The following is a 20,333-nucleotide window of genomic DNA, read 5'->3' as shown; positions in this document are numbered from 1 at the left end:
TCTGTGTCAGCTGCAGAATAATAGCCTGCATCGACTGGAATCTGTGAATCTGATCAACTGAAAAACACACATGGGAAGATGCAACATGAGTATTTATTACATTTATTTGATTTGCTGTTTGTTTTGAATCTAATCTCAAAAAAATAATAGGAAAATATGAAGAATTACAACTTTAATTATTAACAATTATTTAACCATAAACCAATTGCCGCATGATGAACTTGAAGTCCTTTGAGGGTCTGGGACAGCTGAGGGCCTCTCGCTGCCTTTGCCCAGCAAGTGATCTAGCGCATACTTTTACACATCTACCACTTCCAAACAATCCACGCTGTAGTTCACATCTCTGTACGATCCCGTCCTGGATTTCAGCCTTTTCTCCTACTGCAGCTGCACACCCAGGACTGAGTCCTTCACTCCAGCACTCAGCACTGCAAAGAGGACGGAGGGGAGAAGGGAGCGGAGGTAGAGGGCCACCCTGGGGATGGGGTGGGCCAGCACGACCTCCTTCCTCTTCCTGTTCACCGTCTGCATAATCTCATTGGCCAGGACCGACGGGCGCACACCATGGGTCATCTGCTTGGCAATAACTGTGGAAGAACAGATGCATTTGGATTAGTCTACATGAATTGAAACGCATTTGTAATGATTTTTTATACATCAATACTCTCTCAGTCACTTCCATGGCAGCTCCATTACTCACATGCAGACAGGGCGTTTGCTTTAGGGGCAGCCTCCTCAACAGGCGCCTGGTCGGAGGCGTTGATGAAGGTATGACTGATGGTGCTGACCACTATCCCATACTCCTCCATCTCAGCCCGCAGGCAGTCGAAGAAGGCCTGCGCCGCATGCTTGGATGCAGCATCTGACACACACACACACACACACACACACACACACACACACACACACACACACACACACACACACACAAAGAGGCATTCCTGTTATTGAGCCTTTCTTCACTGATAACATCTCTACATACTATATGCCTCTACTTACACACAGTTTTTGACAACTCTATACCTCAAATAGCTTGATTTCATAAGAGGAGAGTGCAAAAATATTTTCTTTAAATGAACCAGATTTTCAAATTTGGTTGAGAAAAGCTCATAGAGACTTTCGTTGCCAACTCACATGAACTTCTGAATGGGACAGCCAGCCTTCCTTGGATGCTGTTGACCAGCACAATGTGCCCCGATCTTCTTGAGATCATTGTTGGAAGAACACCTGCCATGTTATTTGGACATATTAACCATTAGAACCAACATCGTGCACATAGCATGGATAGCCTGTTTTTGAGGTGATTTTTTTCAGGAATGTCTTTCCCACCTTTGGCCAGAGTGCTGGGGCCGAAGTAGTTAATGTCCATGATGTTTCTGTCCTGTTCCAAGGAGACACTCTGAACCGAGGCCTTCAGCTTCATGCTGCTGTTACAGATCAACACATCCACACAGCCATAACACTCCACCACCTCAGCCACCACCTCCTCCATGCTGAGCATATCGCTGAAGTCCAGGATCACCAGCTTTGGGGCAAAAGTCTGGGGAGACACACGACTGCATTACTTGACATTACTGCCACCATGACAAAACATATTAGCATATTAGTTTTCTTCTTACATGACATGATTTATGTCTTTGTTTACATTTTGATTAAAACTTTAGATTATGACTTTGCAGATATGTCCACCATGACTTATCTTTAATGAGGCATGTTGGCATTGTGTGATAAAGGGAAAGTATCTTTAGGTTGGTGGTAATAATGAGAAGATTTGTCATGAAAATCAACAGCTTCAACATCAATGGCCATGAGTTCATACAGTATGTTTGCTAATTAGATGTCATTGTCATCTATTTATGTGCTTTTCCCATATAAACACACCTGCTCTGGTCAGTGTGCAGAAGATACATGGGGGACAGTGCGCTGTCAGAGAGGATATCCTGCTATTGTGTTGACAAAAGGGGGAAGTGGTGATCTGGGATGTGGCGACTGAGCAGAGGATTCTGATAAAAACAAGGACAGAACCTCCTATTCTCTTGCTTACACCTTTAAACCCACCATTTCATGTCAGTGGCATGTGTTGCTCATGGCTATTTGAGGGATTTGTGTGGTATGATAAGAGCTTTGCTCTCTGATAAGAACTGACACTGTACCACTAGAGTTTCCAGTGTATATTTATAGACATCTTGTTTACTGGAGCAGCACCACAGTGAAAGATTTGTTTCTCAGCTGGGTCGTTTGCCAAAAGATGACTCAGCACCACAAAAGAGACTAATGGTTTTAGTTTGGAAGGGTTTACTCAGAGTCTGGCATGTTTATGATGTTTCAAACTGAGGCTAATGTCGACATGTGCAATTTTAATTTACTTAATTTCCTCACCTCTCTGGGGTCCGCGTCATTAGTCAAAGAGTCATACAGAGACTCCAGCTTATCCCAGCTAGTCCCACACAGGACAAGTCTGGCACCGCCCTTGTGGAAAAGATTGGCACACTCTGAACAGAGAGGAAACATCAGACTGAATAAATCTCATCACTTCGAGAAATATTTTGACATTTTGTGAAAAGCATATATTCACTTTCTTGTTGAGAGTTGCATGAGAAGATTGATACCACTCCTGTCTGTATGTAGTCAGCATCTGGTTAGCTTAGCAAGACAGACAGAAAATCGGGAAACTGCTAGCCTGACTCTGTCCAACCCTTTTGAGCTTGTTTTAAGGGGTTATAGGCCAGACTACATTTTGGGTTGGGAACAAATTGTCACCCCACAAATTGTAATTTTTATAATTTGTTTTTGTGTTTTTTGAGTTCGCATTAGATATGAAGATTGAGACACTGTCATGGTCGTGCCCCAAACATGAAGCTAGAGCCAGGAGGACCTTAGCTTAGCATAAAGACTGGAGGTAGGCAGGAAACAGAACCAGACTCTCTTCATTAAGTTAAAAAAGTTCAATAATTAACACATAATGTGTCATTGTTTAATACATATAAACATTCTTACATTTGGACAGAGCCAGGGTGTTTCCCCACGCTGTCTGTCTGTACTCGAAGCTACGCTAATGACCTCTTTTCTGTAACGTCATATTCAGTGTACAGAAATTACAGTATTATCAATCTTCTCATCTAAATCTCTGCAAAAAAAAAAGCACATAAGTCCGTTTCCTTACATGTCCAACTATTGCTATAAGCATGCAGTTTAACACAACATACTTTGAACTGAGTCTGTCTTGATTATTTTTAGTCTCAGCTAAAGGGCAAATGGCACAGGTCTGAAATCTGAATCACCACCTAATTCAAATATATACAGAATCTGCTTTTGAGACATCCTGCTGACAGACAGACAGACAGACAGACTAACAAAGACAGGTGAAAACAAAGTTCCATGGCAATTTAAGTAAAGGTTAAATATCAAAAACACAAGTGGGATCATTTACCAGTTCCCACCCCGGACACAGCATCAGTGATCACCACCACTTTGTTTCGCACTAAGGACTTGGACATGAACTGCATGACCTCATTGTAGATGTAATACACCCCTGCCGCCACGACTATTAGCAGGGGCAACACCATCACCGAGGGCACGGCCATGTTCTGCAGAGGAGAAAGCAGGGGGTGAGTGCAGGGAACAAGTACAGACCTACTGACCTGTATCAGAAGAGCCAGCAGTGCTGAGAGGACAGCTTGGCTTGTTCTACGGAGAGGCTCATTTGTGGTGCAAACTAATGTGTGTGACAGTATCAATAAGAAAAAGTACATCAAACTGAATGTAAATTCAAAACCCATCTCAGTTATCTGAAAGCTAAAAATCAATTCTTCTTTACCTCCTCTTTTGTGTTTAGTATTGATTCAGCCATATGGAAACCAATCATGGATGATGGTTTTTTTTTATTATCAGGATTCACCTTATCAGTGGACTTCAGGAAAACAGTGTGTTCCTAATGTTGTGTAAATCCAGCGTATATCAGCATGATCTGTCAGAAGCGATTGAGTGTGTGAGACCTTGTGTGTTTCCACAGTAGCAAAGGAGCAAACCTCAGGCTATGACACAATACAATTCTCTGTGCTATGCGTCCATTCCTGTCTGCACTGGGAGCAGTGAAATCAGAAAAATATGGGTCAATTTTCAACCTATGGAACTGCTGAATTTGTATTTTAAAGCATTAGTGTGACATTTTAGGAGATGCTTATTTGCTAACTTGTCGAGAGTTACATGAGAATGTTGATACCAAATTCATGTGTCTGCTAAATATGAAGTTACAACCATCAGCCAGTTAGATGAGCTTTGCACAAAGACTAAAGAGAGGGAAACAGCATGCCTGGTTATGTCCAAAGGTGACAAAATCCACCTACCAGCACCTCTAAAGCTCAATATTTAACACATTTTAACTCCTTTGTTTAACCAGTACACAAACAGAAGTGTAAAAGTCACTGTTTCATGGGAGGTTATTTGGGCTGAGCAACTCCACCTCCCTGTCAACTTGTCCCACCCAAGAAATAGCGCATACTCCCCCGTAAAACCACGTCATATTTACACTAGGGGATATAACGTGTTAATTAATGATCTCCAGTGGTGCCTTTGTACATAGCCAGGCCAGCTGCCCCCTGCTTTCCGTCTTTGTGCTAAGCTAACCGGCTGCTGACTCCAGCTTCATATTAAGTGGACAGATATGACAGTGCTATTGATCTTCTCTCACTCTTAACAAAAAAGTGAATAAGCCTTTTTCCAAAAGTCAAACTATTGCTTTAAACTGGACAACAGCTACCATGCAAGGCCAGATAAGTGTAAACACATTACTCCTCAGAGTCATTTGTACTGTCCATACATCTAAAAATACTTGCAGACTTATATGTACTGTACCTGCATTTGTTTTATGGTTTTCTGCTCTAAACGCATTAAGTCCCTTGCAGGAAGAATTTTCATTTGGTGGCACAACACACTTACCATGTAAAGTGACTTTGGGAAGAACAGCTAAATATATTCTGGCCGTGCTGCAGCCACAGAATGCCTTTCACTCTGTCACCTCCAGGATGTTGTCATAAGATACCCCAAGGCAACCAGGGAGGCTCACATTTATAAGCAATGGATAACCTCACTTGCCCTGCTTTACTTGGGAAAACAAATTAAGATAACCCTTAATCTACATTAAAACAAGTATTTATAATGACTCCAGAGACCCACGCCCCAGCTCAGCCCCATATTTGGGCTGACACATGATTGGATCCCAGTGGGTTAGTCAGCTTGTGAGTGCACATCTATAGCAACCACACAACAGACACACACACACACACACACACACACACACACACACACACACACACACACGTAATCTGTGTTATTCTTGGTTCACTTACAGCACGGACAGGGAGTTAATCCTTCAGCAAGACTGGCTGTTGTTTTTTCCGGGTTTAGTTAGGTAACAGAGGCCCTTGTCTTCTTTCTGTGTCCCTCGTCCATTCACACAGCTCTGTCCCTCTGTCCGTCTGTCTGTCTGTCTGTCTGTCTGTCTGTCCCACTGCTGCTGTTCCCTGGAACTGCTTATAATAGCCTCTGCTTGAGTCAGCCATTAATACACACATATACAGTATCTGAAGCATGTTCTCTTGTTGCCAGCAAGAAGGGATGGACAGCAAGTGAGAGTTAACACTTTATATTAATGGCCAAGTGTTTTAAAGTCAGTCGGTAACATCTTTGTCTTAGGACAGGATACAGCTTCAGAGACTTCACGGCTTTCATTTGACTTCCTCACTAGATTTATTTTATTAGGTACTGCTAGAATAACTAAATATTGTACTTAAGGTTCGAGGTACTTGGTATTTCTATTTTATTCTACTTAATTATTATACTCCAGCACATCTTAGATTGAAACATTACCTTCACTCCTTTATTTGACAGATTGTAGTTAGAAATTACTGTGCAACATGTCATCAAAATTAGCTCCACCTTACCCAAATGTAACAATAAAAACCTGCTTGCACATTAGTGCAACAGTAATAGTAATCAAAGGATATAATGTATCATAATATATGACTTAAAATGTCTTTTTTCTTTACTTTTGATACTTTAAGTGCATTTTGCAGGCAATATTCTGCAGGCATGTGGTGGAAAGTAACAAGGGAAACTTTTAAGCTTTTTGATGTGACACTTTATAGGAATCTGACATTATTAAGATCTAATTAAAACGTGCTGTAAACCGCATCGAATTATTATGTAGTTATCTACTCTTATGAGGTGATGATCACAATAATAATGTGTTGAAACGCTCAGTAACCGTGTTCTCTCTGTGGGCGGCGACAATAAGCAGTTATCGCGAGACTCCATAGAATTCCAGGATCCTGTGTGTGTATGTGTGTTCTCTCTCCGCTCCCAAAGAAGAAAATAAACCTAGTGCTGCTAACCAGGCTAGTTATGGAACCAAACCCTAAATACTTCTTTTGCCAGTTGTGACTGGTGAAGAGGTGCTTTCCCTGCATGTAGCGTCTCTACCTGGGAGAAAAGCACGGGCACTGGATTTTCGGACCGTCTCTTTTTTTAAAAGTCAAGTTAAAGACGCCAGCCAGGAGAGGGTTGCATTAGCTACCCTATCTGCGAGCTAGCTAACTGGGCTAACCGTAGCCTAGCAAAGGAGCACTGGATGAACTTCGCATGGACTGACTGCTGCGACTGGGGTAGTAGCCTGCTGTCTGACTGCAAGCTTTCCCTCGGGTTGGGTTCTTCACATGGAAGTCTGTTGTACTTAATGGACACTATCGCCTCGGAGCTTAAAGGCGATAACTGTGCAAATGTTTTTGTGGCGTACGCCATCACATTATTGATTTGGAAATCCACTGGCAAGCTAACAGGATATTAGCCTCCTCTCTCGCTTTGTGGTTGCAGGCCATGGACTGAAAAGCATTCATCACTGACTGAGTGATGAGAAGGCTGGCTTGATGGCAGCTAATTATTTATTGGGAAGCAGCAATTGGATACAACTAAACAGACAAAAGAAGCGTTTGATTTGAAAGTTGCCCCCCTTGCAATTCAACTCCTGTTTGGTCTTTTTACTTGAAAATGCATCGGAGTGCTGGAGCTTTTTCCAAGTTGGGATAAAAGAGACGCACAAGAAAACAGCGGGATCACTACTCCACTGCTGATAGAAGTCCTCCAGAGTGTTTTAAAAGAGGTGAAATATAATGTCTACCGCAAAAGAAAACCCCTGTAGGAAATTCCAGGCGAACTTTTTCAACAAAAGTAAATGTCAGAACTGCTTCAAACCACGAGAGTTGCATTTATTGACGGATCAGGATTTGACCCAGGTAAGCAATGCATGTTACGAACAATCATAATAACATTAATAATGACATCACTTTCAGTGACTAAGATGATCCTTTTCAAGACCTTTCAAGTCTTTGCTGTCTGAAAACTGGAAAGTGGAAAAGGAATATTGGCTGGCAACCGTGTGACCAGCTTGTGTAGCTGAACAATCAGGCTGGCAGTTACATCCTTATATCTTTTAACAACACCTCGTTTGATTTGATATCGATTATGTTTGAAACTTAAAAAGTTAACATCTGGCCTCTTCGTGACTTGTAATGACCAGCAGGAGACAGTCATATCTGTGGTACAATCAATCTTAAAGTGCTCGATAAACAACGGTGCAATTACAGCTGTGGTGTGGTGAAGTTAGGGTGTTTATTTTGGCTGGAAAACAAGACATCTATGGTTTCTTCACGTCTTTCTTACTCCCGTCTCTCTCCATGACTGGATCAGAATGGAGAAAGTGGATTCCTGTGGATGTCCTTTAACTACAATGGCTGCATTTGCCTCCCAGTTTTGTCTCTGTGATTGATTGTGTAATCTTCAGCTGTTTTTTATCTGCAGTTGTTTGTTGTGAGTGTGTACCCCAGGAAGACTAGAGACCACTATGTGGACGCTAATGGGGAGAGTGAGAAAGATGAGTGGAGCAAAGATAAAGTGAAGCTCCATTCAGCTGTGGAGATCATATTCTAAGCATGTTTTCTGGGTCCCTGTTTCTCTCTCTCTCTCTCTCTCTCTCAGATCATTAGTTTAGTCTCTGTTGTATCCTGTAATTGATACCAGACATGAGGCCCAGATGGGCCCTCGAACATGGCTTAAGAGCCAAACAGCAACGTCAGCATCCTCTTCTCCTCTGAGAGTGTGTGGGGGCACACACTTGCTTCCTTTTTCAAAAGTGGTTGCTGCACTGAGCGTATTGCAGGGAGGTTATACGTTCATATGCATGACTCCTGATTCAAGTTAGATGGCTTATGGTTACATCACTTCCTCTAATCTCCCTGTGACCTGGACCCGGAACCAGAGAGGCTTACTGCCCAGGCCTTTGAGAATGATATACCATCAGTCCTCGCTCATTGGTGTTGTCCCAGGCGCCCACAGGCTTTGAAAATGTCTCCAGTCTGTCAGCTATCCAAACAGTTAGCAGGGAGCTCAGTTGCACAAGCAGGTTTTGTAAGGATTCTATCTGGACAGTCCTCAAATCAGTTACCGCTATGCACCAGGCCATTACTGGCCTAAAGCTTTATTACATAACGCCACGTAAACAGTGTTAAACTTCTGAGCTCAAGGTGAGTGTTAGTCTTTGTAAAACGTTCCTAGTGTTCAGAAACTGATATGGGCTGACTTAGAGACAAACCCAATAACCCAGTGAAAAGAAAGCTCCTGCAAAGCTGTGTAATGCTGTTAGAACACCACAAATAGCTGATTTAGCTAAGTGAATTTGAGCCTTAAATTAAATGCAAGTTATTCAGAACATAAAGGGAGCTGGAGCTGCAGAATGCGGCTTTGAAACAGATAGCCCACATGGAAAAGTTATGCAAAGGGAAGAGAGCTGAATGTCAGAAGGACACTATCCAATATAAACAATCTCTTTGTTCAACACTGCTAGAATAAAAGGTGGGCTGGGGGAGGGGCTGCTGCTGTCGCCCAAGTGCATTCTTTATTTCAGTCAATGTGCTTCAGAAGGAGTTTTATTTCCCCATGAGCTCCGAGTCTGTTGTCACGGTTTTCACTCGGTCACATGAATTGTTTGTCCCCAGAGAACCGGGATGTTCGTCTGGCTTGGCGGGGCCTCACTGTTGGTGAATAGTGATCTCGCTCTGCAGGAGAGGTGGTGGGAGGCTGGGCAGTGATGGAGGATGCAGGCAGGCTAAGGTTTACATGTATGTGGGAGAGATGGAGAAAGACAGGCAGGGATGTGATGGGACTTAAGGAGTGGGAGCAGGAGTCACAGGGAGAGAAAGGAAGTGTGGGGTTGGGAAATGAGAGTAGAGTTTCCCAGTGGCTGCCGCTCAACATCCCACCATGAGAGGTTATAATGATACACATTTGAGTCTAACTTAACAGAGACCATAGCTTTAATACATACCAAATGTTCCAACGCAGTTACTGACTGCGGGCTCAGGGTTCTCAGGGTTGTTTTCATCATTCAAGGACAGGCGCCATCGCTTCATGCCAAATACAGTATAGCTCATATCGATGGCTCTGCTCCAGTCTAATGTAGTGTTTCTGTGGGGGCCATTTGTGTGGAGGACCGCTGTTAGGATAATGGACTTTCACTTATGTCCCCTGGTGTCACACCCAGCTGTGTTGTTTTTGTCACTCACATCCCGGTTAGTGACACCCCTGCTAGAATGAACCCACTCTTCTGAGTTACAGTTACAGCCACGATCATGTCCACGCTGATGAAGACAAATTTCATAACACTTTGTTCATTATCTCTTACTTTTGGTTGTCGCTGCACACCAAGCTGGTCTTTTCAGAAAACAGAGCTTTCAAAAATGCTCCTTAGAATAATGTTAAACGCTGGTCTCATGTTGTGGTTAAGACTGGGGAAGCAGCATTTTGAAGATACTGACACATCATTGCCAGTGGTTGCCTCTTTTTTCCTTCTCATTTTTTATGTCACTAATGTAACCCTGTCTTGTAATTATGTTTATGCTGTCAAGGCCGACACATTTATAGAGCTGCTCGAAGGCCTGATAGGAAGTAAATTAGCCTTTGATAGACAGCGTTTACGAGCCGTGATCACAATTGAATGCTATGCAGAAAGGTATGAACATGCATGTTGTGTGTTCAGTTGTACCGAAACTAATAATAAATAATCACAGAGTCTTAAACCTAAATTAAGCAAGATTTATAGCTGATACAAAAGTCAAGTGGAGTCCTTCTGTAGATGCCTGCAGTGTGTCGATTTATTGTACATGACCAGGCTGTATCTTTATTGCTTTGATTATAGTCCCTGTGTGCTACCAGCAAAGGTGGGAAGGTTCACCTCATTTCATGCTCAGTATGGGACTATTCCATGCAGGCGCTGTATTTACACGAGCTCCTTTCACACATAGAGTCCATCACATGAAATGTTCAGGAACATTTCCTGCATGGGGTTATGTGTGAATGGGAGTAAGGATACTTACTCAAGGACGTCTGTACTACCAATTTCCCACCCCAAGACCAAGTAACATTTCAAGGAAAAAGTCAGTACAGCTGTGTTGCCCTTTCACGTGAAGCGAGTGAACCATAACGTCTTCACTGGTGACATATTTGAACCTGAGACTTGTTTATGGTTGCTTTGCCAGTGCTTTGTGATTTGATAACTAATAAGCAAGTTCAACAAGTTCTTTTGTTTGCGTGAATGGCTGGAAAATGGACAGATCCAGAAGTGAGGAAGTTGGCGAGCACGTACTTACAGACATGTCCAATCTTCTTCTCCTCCTATTGAGTTTTATGGCAGTTGGCACCCGTAAGTGTTTCCTTACTGCCATCTGCTGTACTGTCCCTCACACCATCTTTTCCGGCATTGCCATTATCATGTGAAGACGGAAATGTTATCCCAGTAATTTACCAGGAACTCGTATGTGTAAAGTGCGAAAGCGGCTATAGTCTCATTCACTGTGATAGAGAGTGTGGAATTGCAGCTAGCATGTTTGTAGTGGCTGTTTGTAGTGAGTTGAAAAAGACAGATAACTGAGCCTTTTTCCAACTTCCTTAAGGTTGTTTTCACTCTCAACAATCTGATGTGTAGTTACGTTTTTGAAGAGAAGTACCTCAGCTCCATACAGCGGCTATATGCGTAGGCTCTGTAGCTATGCCATAACCCCTCCATACACATGTATAAATCAATCAGCCTTTATGCTTTCCACACCTGTGTTGCCCTGAGGGTCTGTCCTTTTACATGCGGACTGTACGTGCCACGAAAATTAGTGAAATGTCCCATCACACAATTTATGAGAACCAGAACCAGCACGGTCTGTGTCATTTTTGAAGTATATCTGGCTCTTTAGGCACTGATTTAAGGTGCCAGTTTACTTAATCATAACTGCTTGTTGGCTTGTCAGATTCTTCTGGAACCCCCTCCCCAGCTCACAACTTTCTGACCTGTCAGAACTGGGGGTGATGTGTAAAATGTGTGTACAGTTTCTTTAACTTCTGATCTGACATTTACATGCACTCCATGTTGGGATTTGCCAGGTCTGCAGAGGAGAGAAAGTAATCTGGGCTCCAACTTGTCTCTCTAACTTGACATTCTTGACTCAACTATTTCTGTCATTTGAACAACCAAATGAAAGACTTGGGATGCCGTCCAGGAGGCACCGAATGTAAATCTGCATTGTCATCTTCGTAGAGATTGTCACATCCCCTCTGATGGCCAGCTTTTCACCCCACCAACCTCACCGCAAATAGACTGTTCAGCTGTAAACACTTTAACCCTCCGATGAGGTTGGACAACATTGCGTATGGACTAGTTCTTTTCAAGCATAACCAACCCTCAGTCTGGGATCAGACAGATGGTTGCACTGCATCAATAACACACCCTCTTCATTCATTTCAGTGAGACCTCTGCATTGTTGTGGCCGGTGTGCCAGCACAGGGGGCTCCTGCAAAAACAGCTAATTCTGGCTCAGCTTTTTCCGCAGCGCAATGCAACATCATCCAGGAATGCACTTTGTTGGCAAGTCGGACATGTGCAAGTGCACGCTGTCATACAGCACCATGTGGCGTTAACTGTGCTGTGTGATGACTCTGCTTGCTACTTTGAGCTTGTCAAGAGCGAGGAGAGATGAGCTCGGATAACTTTTATAGTTTACCCGCGTTAGTTTGGATGTTGATGATCAGTATCAGTGGGGAGGAAGTTGGATCCACAGTGTGTTTTTAAGTGTGTGAAGGGTGTGTTCTTTCTCCTGTTCCTTTTTAAACAGCTGCTTCACGCTTGTCTCTCTAGACTCTGTACCGTTTTCACAATGGTTGTCGTTCGATCTGAACATGAGTGAAATCATTTGTCGTCTTCTGCCTAATTACCAGACTGATTTGATTTGATCTGTCACAAACTGCCGCACCTCCAAAATAAGCTTTTTAATGGTTTCGGCTCATCAAGCCTGCTTTCATAGGCAAGTCCATGCAAGTTTAAACAAGGTATGTATAGATTTATGGCAGGCATGCAGTGACATGGAGCAGCAACAGGGCCAGTATTAGAATAGCAGACCAATAATCAAATCTCTCTACCTCCCAAAAGACATATTTTAGGTTAGGGCTGTGACAGAGGTGGCGGAGTGAGAGCTGGTATGAGAACTGCTTGCTAATGGTTAACACTAAAAGCAGAGAGGCTGTCGTATTAATGGAGAGCAAAGAGCAGCAGTTTTAAAGAGCCTACCTGCTGCCCAATGGGAGTGGGCTCTCTGTTTATGTGTTTCCATATCTTTTGAACTTCTCTGCCTCCGTTGGACTGAGATAGCTTGTGGTCAAGGTGAATCACATGTGCAGATGTGTTTTGTTTGTTTTGAGTATTCGCTGGTTTTTGATTCTGGTCTCATCTGCTGTAAGGAGACAGGAAAGAGAAGGCATGTCATCAAACAGAGTTGATTACAGCAAAAGGCTCACTAACTGGGTGTGTGAGGCTGCAAAATGCACTGTGAGAACAGAGGCAACATCTGGACCCCAAAAGGCTGCTCCCTCTCTCTCAGTCTCTCTCTCTTATTTACACCATCTCTCCAGCTCCCATCCCCCTCAGCTCAAACTCTCTTCCAGTTTTAATGATTACCTAAATTGCTCTTTTTCTCTCCCCCTGTCTTTTTTACAGGCTAAACCTATTTATGGTGGATGGCTGTGCTTGGCCCCTGAGGGAACTGACTTTGACAATCCAATGCAGAGATCCCGGGTAAGAGCATGCATTACAGGCCTGCTTGTTTGTTCTCTAAATGGGTGGACACTCACGCCACTAATGCTTAAGTGTTTTTCATCCATTGAGAAAGAGCAACGTGCATGTGCCCTTGTGACTGATAAAAGCACTGCTGTGGTTTATAATCAGACTATTCTGATAGCCTGTTTTTCTTCTGACAGAAATGGCAGCGGAGATTCTTTGTGCTGTACGAACATGGCTGCCTGCGCTTTGCCCTGGACGAATCGGTAAGTAAAGCGTCTTGCCCACTGCACTATTTCTGAGCTGCTGGAGTTGCTTTTAAGCCTTGATGTATATTGTGATGGTTGCTCACTTCATTGTGACAAATTCAAATACATGTGTAATGAGACTAGACCTCGCGCTAGAGCATCTGAATCTGAGCTTCGAGGGAGAAAAAGTGTTTTATGAGGGCTTCATAGTGTTGGAGCATTAGTAGTTAAAGGTACCCTGTGGTGTTTTCGTGAACATAAACAAATATATGTCTTTGTGCAGTATTTCTTATTGAAACATGATGCGTGTGCTGAGACCTAACGAACATGTTAAGTATATTACCCCCCTCATAGTGGCAAAGCTGATTTATTTTGAAACATGAGTTGTTTACATGCATGTTTAATAGCATACATGTCTCTTCTTTGATGCTTTTTGCTAGCCCATTGCTACGTTTTTTGGCACATTTCAGCTTAGGGTTGGGCAGTATGACTATATACCGCGCAGTGGTAGAAATATGTCCGGCGTAGAGATTTGGCTTTTCCGTTTCCACCGTCTGTCAATCACAATGTCTGCACTGCTACCCTGCGCCACAGCGAGCAAGTGGGGGTGTTGATGATATTGCACTTGGTGTAGCTGCTTCATACTCTTTTCAGTTTGCCTGTATATTGCTTTCCATTGGGGGGGTGGGGCGCCCCCCTAATATAATGGTAGGGGAAACACTGAGGATGAAAATGCCTCAGAAATTGTCAGAGGGGTAAAAGGAGGTAATAGAGTAGGGTTTTTCTAAAAGTGGCGCTACAGAGTCAAACTGTGCTCAAGCTACATTATTTCACATATAAAATGCAGAATTTGTCAGTAAGACACATTTGGAAACGGATATCATCGTCATAGCCGTATGTTTCAGAGAGAACCTCGCATAAGCATTGGGCCATGAAAAGGGTCTGAAAACTAAAGAGAGGCTGGGAAGTCACTGCTTGGTGCCCGCTGTAAGCCTGTGTTTGTGGTTGTAGTGTGTCTAGGGGAATGTGACACAGGTGACCAAACCCATGCCGGCTGATCAGGCTGGAGATTAGACTGCTTGTGTGTAAACACTGGGGGCCACACACTACCAGCCTGCCTGCCAGAGACACACAGACATTTGCTTTTACATGTGTTGACAAGACCAAGCGCAGGATGTTTAAATTTCTGGGCTCAGCTTCTTCCAAATGAGCTACAAATCTAACCAGCTTTTTATATGAAACATGCAGACTCTTTCAGCATGTGTGTATCTGTAAGTGAGAAGGACAGTGCGAGACATGGAGACGAGCTGACTTTGTAATGGCCTGACTATGACTCTGTGTATTAGCCAGCCGTTTGAAGTCCCACTTGGTGGATCTCTTTGTGTTGCCAGTGATGACAATGGGAGGAAACTTGATTGCACGAGTGCGGCTGCGCGTTTCCACTGTGTAATGTGTTTCCAGTGACACCCAGGCTGGTGTGCAGTTGTGTTTTCCTCTCATTGTAACAGTGATTCCAAAACTGTCTGCCTCATTGTCCTTTGGTCTTTTCATGTGCTCCAGAAGGCAGGAAAAGTGGGTCAGGGAAATGGTTGCTTTGTGCTCTGGACCCAGAGGATAGGAACTCTCCAAAACCCTGGAGCTGATAACAACACACTAATGGTCTTCATCTCATCCAGCTCATCATTGTTTACCCAATGGCTCTGACCACCAGTGGAGGGCAGATATGATTTGCTAGCTTTGAGGTCTATGTTCATATACTCCATGCCTCTCATGTGGCTCCTATGTAGTGGACAGATTTACTGAAACCACCCCCGCCCTCTCTTTGTCTTTTGACTCTTTTCATCATATTATCTCACTTTTATTGCTGTTCATCAGCAAACCTCTCATACTGAGGAGGTTTATGCTGCATACTGCATGCATAAAAATCTATTGGAATTTCGGTGGCACGTTTGATAGGTGCCATATCAAGACACACCGGCAGCACTCAGTAGCTTCCTCAGATCTTTTCAGTTTGATTGTGGTCCATAACATAACATAATCAAGATGTTACAAGAAAAATGGCAGAAGTGCAGAGATTTTTTTTTTTTTCACTCTAAGACTAGTACATGACAAGATGACAAGATCATCCTTATAAATAGAATTTCATCATTTTAGCATAGTTTAAAGATTGCTGGCATGGCTAGCTGTAGCAGAAAGAGAGCTAAGTGACCATATTTCAGCTGTGGTTTATTAAAATATTAAATGAAAAACACCCAGACATTTTTAGATTCTTTTCTCCCTTTTCCTGTACTGTACTGCACTGTACTGTGATTCTCTGAAGAGGCTTACAAAACATTATATGTCTTGAACTACAGGGACTAACATGAATCAGTTGACTCTATGGCTTTAAAGGAATAGTTAGACAGTTCAGCCTATTCTCGTACTTGCTGAGAATCTTCATATCAAAAGCCAGCAGCCGAGCAAAGCTACCTTAGTTTAGTTTAGCTTAGCTTATCTTAGCTTAGCATAAAGACTGGACACGAGGAGTAACCGCTAGCCTGGCTCTGTCCAAAGGTTGCAAAATCAGCTTGCCAGCACTCTTAAAGCTTGTTAATTAAGTCGTCACATATTGTTTATTAAATCTGCATGAAAATCAGTGTAAAGACATGAATTCGCTGTTTTGTCTGGGTTATGTGCAGCACTCTTTCTCGGCAAGGAACAGTTACTTTCTGGAAAAATAGTCCAGTCAGAGAGCTTTTGGGCTCTTGACTATATTAGAGAGGTACAGACAACAATTTAGTATTGTGTGTGCGTGCGCGTGTGCAGCCACAGATTCGGACTGGTTTCAGAACCTACCAGGAACTCCAGTTATTTGTGGTATTCCAGACCTTTTTCACTTCTTCGTTTTCATATATTTATGAGGTGAAAACATAAGTCTCAGGTTCATGGACAATTCTACACTCAAGTGAACTCAAAGCGCACAAATCCGTCTTCCCCTCAGTTGGCACAGCCAGTGGTGAATTGCTGTTCATTTGTGCCTATGCACTAACACAGGAATACACCAGTGACAACAGTCCAGGCCATCTTATAGGTTTTAATATGGAATATGTTTTATGGTTCATCCCAGATCGTCAGTAACCTCATTGTGACGTGCGATCTCTGTTTGCTTGTTCATCGTCATTGGAAGACAGCCTGCTGTCAGCTCCCAGTCACTGCATTACACTACAGATTATACAGCTAAGAAGTGATTGAGCCGAACAGTTTTTCCTTGAAGAATGAGGTCCAGGGAGCGATGACATTGCCTGCTACTTCTCGCCCAAGCAGCAGGGTGCTATCTGAAGCAGTGGTCTTTTAAAGCTGAGCTATTTTCACCACTAGCAAAGGGAAAGATGCTCTCCCATCTAAAGCAGCATTCCTCCTCCAATGTCCTTATTTGGTGAACTGCAGTGAGCTTGCAGCCCGGGACCACAGAGAGCAAGAGAAAGGGAGCTGTAGCCCCTAAAAACCACAGAGGAAACGTCAGATATACCCCAGACCCAGACATTCCACACATGGCCTGCCACAGCCAGCACCCAACTCTGCTGATGCTGCTACTGGTAATGCATCAGATCGTTGAACAGTTCGGAGTGTTAGATTGAAATACACCTCTGGAGCATATAAAACTAATCAAAGTGAGACGAAGGCTGAGAGTGAAGCAGATTGTCATGAAGAAAGAGTTTTCCATATGGATGGAAATATAGCGAGGCCACCCTGAAAGCTTTCAGGTTAAAAGGTCAATGACCATGAGAACATGCGGACGGAGGGGTCACGCGGGGTCCTCTTCACTCCAGAGCTGCTTCTGTTGTACATCATAATTTAGAAAATTGAAAGCAGTTCTCTCAGAATAACCCATTCTTTTCGCTCTCTCTGTTTTCCTGAAAGTTTTTCCAGCTAGACTGTCAGTACCTGTCTGTTAAAGAGTTTTGATGGAGGGTGCTGTGTCGAGCCACATGTACCTTATAAAACAGCAGTCTCCTTTCCAGAGCCTGCTGAGGCGGACTTGCCTTTGGCTTGGCCTGTAAAAGCCTCCTGGAGGATTTATTATTATTTATGGAGTGGGTGTACTCCACTAATTCTAAAGCTGGCTCTGTTGTTTTTTCATGCCGTTCTTTAAGTTTTTTTGGAAAGTTTACCATCTGGCATGGGTTGCAATAAAAAATAAAGATTTTAGCATGGGCTTATAACCTCAGAGACAGATCCCTTTTTAGCATAAAGCATTTTACTCGTCAGTCTCCTGTGGGTTGTGTTCTTTCTCTTTAGTTCAGTGTCTTGGCTTGTTTTATAACCTCTGTCATGTTGGTCACAGTGACAGACATCTCAAGAGGAGTCTGTGAGAAAGTCGATGGCTTTAATAATATCCCATCGCAAAGCTAAAAATAGTCCGCCCCATGGAAGGCAGGGACAATGGGAGGATATGGAATTGGCCCAGTTGTGCAGAAATCAAACCCGCGACAATTCATTTGCGTTTGAATGGTAGCCTTGGCAGATACGTCTCCTTTGTTTTGGTGCCAGTAGCAGAGGGCAGTTTCTAAGCAACAAGTTGCTTTTATACTCTCAGGACCAGGATCAGCTGGACTTATGAAATCCAGGCTCCACCTAACAGCAACAAATAACACAGAATACTCACTTTATAGGTCCAGTATGTGGAGTTTAGTGGGATCTATTGGCATAATTTGAATGTAATATTCACAAAGAAGTTTCCATTAGTCAGAATAAGAATCGCTCTTTTACCGTTACCTTGGAATGAGCCCTTTATATTGCCGTAGGTGGTGGGTCCTTTTCGCACAGTTCGCCATGTTGCACCTCCATGTTTCTACAGTTCCCTGAACTTAGTTCCCTTGCTGTAGTTCCGGGTGCCAAAAAACTCCTCCTCTCTGGGGCACTACTGTCTGAAGGTCCATGAACTGTTGGGTGAAGTCTGCTGATGATTTAAATACAAAACTTGCAGCTATTACAACTTGTGTACATGTTGATTTACACAATTAGGAAGCACTAAGTAGTAATGATAGTAATAATTGAATGTAATAATTGAATGAGAGTTGGTAACAAGAGAACAAAAAATGGAATTTAATGGTTGTTTTATCATGTTTTGGGCAGCAGCTGACAGTTATTTTCAATATAGATGAATCTGCTGATTATGTTCTCAGTTTGTCAATTAATCATTTGGCCTACTGACCACCAGAAATTGTGAAAAATTGCTGTTATAATTTTCCTGAGGAGATATTTTATTCAACCCACAGGTCTAAACTCAAAGATGCTCAGACTCTCATGTATGAGTCCTCACATTTGAAGAGCTTAAACAGCATACGTTTGGCATATTTGCTTGAAAAGTGATAATAGATGATCAAAATAGATGCTGATAAATTTTCTTTTTTTTTTTTTACTTTATTTTTATTGAATTATTTCTTTTACAATACAACTGAACATTTAAATACCAAAGAAATGCACAGATGAGCAAGTGGAAAAGAGAGAGAAAGGGATACATGAGTCACAATTATATCATTATTACTGTCTGCAGGGACAAGAGGTAGATCCAGGATTTTTCAGTCATTTTTGTTCCAATTGTCCAAGTTTTTCTTCTCCATATCAAAACTGAGCAGCTGCACTATAAACAACAGTTACATAGGTATTTATTAATTATCTCCTTTTACAGCGCAGGGTCATCTATTCAAAATGAGCTATCCATTTCCACTTTTGATGGGGATTCTTTTTTTAGCCACTGTCTTGTAAGATGATAAATTTTCTGTTGATCAGATAATTGATTAATTGGCTAATCGCTGCAGTTCTAAATTAAGTTTTTACAGATGCTGGAAATGCAACAGGAACTTAACTTACTTCCTGGTTTATTTCTTGTGGCTCCATTCTGACTTGTAAAAAAAGTCTCAGCTTTTCTCCACGCTTCTTTAAAGTGCTGTATGCATGTTATCATTGTCATCTTTTCAAATATCACTTAAATTTGCATGTGGCCAAAAGTTTGACTCCACTGCAGGTTCCATGTAGTTCCACACTGCTACTTATTCTCAAACATGATGGTTCCTTTTGAGCGGAGGAAATTCTTTCACAGCGTCTGAGTTCTAAAGTGCGACGCGGTGTAATTGCCATATTTGGCAGCCCCCGGGGGTTTACAGGCAGATCTTAATAAAGCTGGATCTGTGTTCAGTGGCCTTAAAAGGAGCTGGAAAAAGACCCAGCACCTGTTTTACATCTGTAGCAGGCAGAGCCCAGCAAAGCCTGATAACAGAGCCTCAGGATTCAGAGCAGACACAGAGAAGGTTGGAGAGGAAGTTTAGGGGATTTCTTCCCTCTGATGTTAACGAGACAATAAGTTATCAGGTTCAAACGGCTATGCGTTTATTATCCCGTCAATAGAACATACAGGAGGTTTACATCAGTGTATTATCTGTGGCTGTTTGAGTATAATCTATTTCTTGTTTTACTACCAAAATATTGAGATTGTCAGTGCTGTAAGTAAAGCTCTTCTTTATGGTGGCTGGTGTACGAAGCAGACGCAGCTCCACGTTCTTCACTGATCACACACACAAAGCAGCTTTAGTCTGGCATCCCATTGCTGTCATCTCCCCTTTTCACTCCGTGTGGGCCGCGACTGAAAGGACTTGCCTCGTTACCATGGCGACCTGGTGATAACAGTGAAGTGTCCATGCACTACAGGCCTGACGCGCCCTGCAGTCGTCTTCAGACACAGATGAGGATTGAGTGTGAAACCTGCAGAGCCAAGTCTCTCGGATCTTCTCTGTTTTAATTTTGAACTATTTGAAATGTGATACCAATGAAATCAGTGTTTGGTCGGGCAGTCACCCATCCGATGTGGAAACAAACCAATGACGCAAGCATCCTATTTAAATTTTTTCCACATTTGTCCATTTTCTGTTCCACTGCTAATATTTTGTGCATTTTTAGTGCTG

At 42.8% G+C, this 20,333-nt stretch overlaps 2 protein-coding genes across 5 annotated transcripts in view; one reads left to right on the top strand and one right to left on the bottom strand.

Annotated features, from left to right (window-relative positions):
• Window positions 1-216: 216 nt before the first annotated feature.
• On the bottom strand, window positions 217-5,438 carry dhrs7cb (dehydrogenase/reductase (SDR family) member 7Cb). Its single transcript, XM_070990784.1, has 7 exons — window positions 5,349-5,438; window positions 3,431-3,587; window positions 2,380-2,492; window positions 1,330-1,540; window positions 1,135-1,227; window positions 701-862; window positions 217-587 (listed from the first exon to the last, which is right to left on the bottom strand). Exons 2-7 carry the CDS (start codon window positions 3,582-3,584, stop codon window positions 379-381), a joined length of 942 nt encoding a protein of 313 aa, XP_070846885.1. The 5' UTR covers window positions 3,585-3,587; window positions 5,349-5,438; the 3' UTR covers window positions 217-378.
• Window positions 5,439-6,296: 858 nt separating this feature from the next.
• Window positions 6,297-20,333, top strand: part of mprip (myosin phosphatase Rho interacting protein) — a 38,055-nt gene continuing 24,018 nt past the window's right edge. For all 4 annotated transcript variants that reach the window (XM_070991215.1, XM_070991216.1, XM_070991213.1 and 1 more), the window contains exons 1-3: window positions 6,297-7,289; window positions 13,085-13,162; window positions 13,345-13,410. In XM_070991215.1, coding sequence (XP_070847316.1) covers window positions 7,167-7,289; window positions 13,085-13,162; window positions 13,345-13,410 — 267 coding nt within the window. In that variant the 5' untranslated portion in view covers window positions 6,297-7,166. The remainder of the gene's footprint in view (window positions 7,290-13,084; window positions 13,163-13,344; window positions 13,411-20,333) is intronic.

Source organism: Chaetodon trifascialis, chromosome 21 (assembly GCF_039877785.1).
Source record: "Chaetodon trifascialis isolate fChaTrf1 chromosome 21, fChaTrf1.hap1, whole genome shotgun sequence".
In the NCBI taxonomy this organism is placed as follows: Eukaryota; Metazoa; Chordata; class Actinopteri; order Chaetodontiformes; family Chaetodontidae; genus Chaetodon; species Chaetodon trifascialis.
This window is presented reverse-complemented; position numbering and strand designations above follow the sequence as displayed.

Bases quoted from the DNA above. Each gene is read 5' to 3' on its own strand.
- dhrs7cb (XM_070990784.1), bottom strand. From the start codon at position 3,584: ATGGCCGTGCCCTCGGTGATGGTGTTGCCCCTGCTAATAGTCGTGGCG. The intron at 2,493-3,430 runs GTAAATGATCCC...CTCTCTGTTCAG, and splicing joins TGTGTCCGGGGTGGGAACTG to AGTGTGCCAATCTTTTCCAC. The intron at 588-700 runs GTGAGTAATGGA...GTTCTTCCACAG, and splicing joins AGCAAACGCCCTGTCTGCAT to TTATTGCCAAGCAGATGACC.